This window comes from Puccinia triticina, chromosome 11A, assembly GCF_026914185.1.
Source record: "Puccinia triticina chromosome 11A, complete sequence".
Lineage (NCBI taxonomy): Eukaryota > Fungi > Basidiomycota > Pucciniomycetes > Pucciniales > Pucciniaceae > Puccinia > Puccinia triticina.
In genome coordinates, this window is record NC_070568.1 from 5,353,948 (window position 1) to 5,356,451 (window position 2,504).

A 2,504-nucleotide genomic window follows, 5' to 3' on the forward strand; every position below is an offset into this window, starting at 1 on the left:
GAGGCTTACCAGGGAAGCTACTGAATGCTTAATTTCATAACCAAACTTTAGATTACTATGAATATTCTTTTTGTCACATCTAAAAAATTGAACCAGATTGTGTTATAAAATATTAAAATATGTAGAGGAAATTAAATTAAACTAAAGGTATTATTGAGACTTTATTGTTTCCAGTTTGAGTGTTTTTTTGCCTCGAGATTTTAATCCATTCATAATTTTCTCCCAAAAGTTTGATATGTGGAATGTGAGTGGCTTGCTGCTCCCCCTCCATTCACTATAAATATCTTTAACCACCTTTACTGTATTTTCTTCATGGTTAATATTGAAACCTTTATCTAATGCAAAAATCTTGAAGTGCTTAATTTCTGTCTTTGAGAGACTTGGTTGCAGAGAATGAAGTATGTCTTCCAATGTACTGTTGTAAATGGGTCAAAGTTTAATAATTGTAATTTATATCATGAGTGACTAATTGCAAGTTTACATTATCTTTGGGGATAGATGAAGAAATGGAAAGATACTCACATGAGTTTGAACTCTGTTTGTATCTCTTTTTGAAGTCCCAAAGACCCTTGGTTCAGTGATTTCCTTATTGAAGAACTTGAACATACAAAAGCCACAAATCATATCAACTGTGATGATTTTATATTAAAATCAATAAACAGAATAGCTCACAATATCTTCCAAAATTTGAAGAATTCCAATTTCCCTAGAGAGAAATTTGCTTTTCTTCCATGCTTCAAATCCTCCCCATTCAAGGATTTCATAAGATCTCTTGAAGATGATTAAAGAAAATAAAATAATTCAGACAAATAATTTCAACTAGCTTCTTGATTCTGGACATGTAAGTATTCATATTTTACTTACTGAAACCACTCCACTGCTTCATCTATTTGATCAGGTTTTATTCCAAATTTCTTTGAAGCCACAATTTTAAATGCTTTCAGTTTCATTAAACTGCAATCAAATAGTTATAAAGGTCAGTTATCAAGATGCTGCTTTGAAAATTATTTCTGGAGAAAAAATAAATGAATAGGCTTACTTTTCTTTTTCTTCTGGCACTAGCTCAATTTTGTGATCTTGATCAAATTGCTGTCTAGGATTAGGTGAAGTACTAGGGGAAATATCATTTAAGGTTCAGTTCTTTTATTATGACTGGTCATTGTTTTGAATCTATTCCACTCACACATCCAAAACCTTTTGATCAAGGAATGATCCTGAATTCCTTTCTTTTCCTAAGTGTGATTCCCTGTAGAAAAATATTCAGACAAAAGCATCCCATTAGAGATAGGTATTTCTAAAACCACAGTCAGAATTGCTTGCTTTTGAGGCAGGTCCCTTTTTGAAATGGACATACCTCTCATGCGGGGTCCCAGATGAACTTGTGGTGCACCAACAAAGATTTCATATTGGTAAAATAGCTCTTTAATCAATTTTGATATTTCCTGGGGGGGGGGGGGGGGTAGTACTGACCCTGCTGTGCGTAATCTGGATAAATTTATTACAAATTAAGATTCTTAGAATGTCAACTCTTTGTGTAGCAGTATATGACGCGCGTAAGCTTTGAAAATTCATTGAAGAACTCACAAATATGCTGATTCCCCTGCATGAATCTCTGTACTCATGCGTTTCGACAGGCTTGCTCCGTAACATTGGGCCGGCGTTCTCGTGATGAGTAGCAGAAGTGCACCATAGATGGCCAGTGTACCGGGATGGAGTAACATTGTAGGCTTGTTTTTCTGAAGTTTCCTGCGGAGGGGGTATGAACAAATGTGACTGAGAAGGATTTTGCTGAAGTGCTTTGGAGAGAAATATAAGAATAGAGTTGTCTTTGCATCGGGCTAGTGTGAACCAAAACCTAAAAACACTGAATTTCAGCGGGTCTCAACGATGCACACTGTTGGGACAAGTCGCTCGGACAAGCCGCACCAACAGGAAAAACAATGGATCTTCATACAGGTTCTGTCGGAGCAGTTCCAGTGGGTTGATACGACATACTTATCTTCAGAACGATGTACCAAATAGATTTGTAGGGCTGGTCGGGCAGAGTTCGTCAAACAGCTGTTAGGAGAACCGCTCATGCAAAGACGAAACCAAAGTGTAGCACTGCAAGAAAAGAACTGTAGTTCCACAGTGAACCCGCTTGTCAACTGCTGTAGTTGAGAGATTTTTTTTGTAGTATAGTTAGAGCTGGTCGAAACGAACCCGTTGCGGGTACCCGGTATCCGTTGGCGGGTACCCGCGAGCGGTTCCGGGTGCGGGTGTCTCATATTAGGCAAAATACGCTGCAGGTACCCGGACACAAGCGGGTACCCGGGTTCAAATTGACCAGCTCTATATAGTATCAATTGATCAGAATATAAATCTTTGGGCTATGCAACATATTCTTTGGGAAATAAATCACAGCTGAGTGAATACACAGTGACAGCTCTCATCCCTGCCTTTTGCTGCTCATGTGAGATTTTGCTGTTTTGACAAAAGGAATCCTGATAAGTGCCCCCAGCAAA

At 38.1% G+C, this 2,504-nt stretch overlaps 1 protein-coding gene across 1 annotated transcript; it reads right to left on the minus strand.

Annotated features, from left to right (window-relative positions):
• Positions 1-668: 668 nt before the first annotated feature.
• Positions 669-1,721, minus strand: PtA15_11A519 (uncharacterized protein; the record flags this gene model as incomplete). The annotated part of the gene is made up of 7 exons (XM_053161436.1): positions 669-771; positions 865-954; positions 1,040-1,111; positions 1,184-1,246; positions 1,355-1,378; positions 1,471-1,485; positions 1,585-1,721. 7 exons carry the CDS (start codon positions 1,719-1,721, stop codon positions 669-671), a joined length of 504 nt encoding a protein of 167 aa, XP_053025383.1.
• Positions 1,722-2,504: the final 783 nt, after the last annotated feature.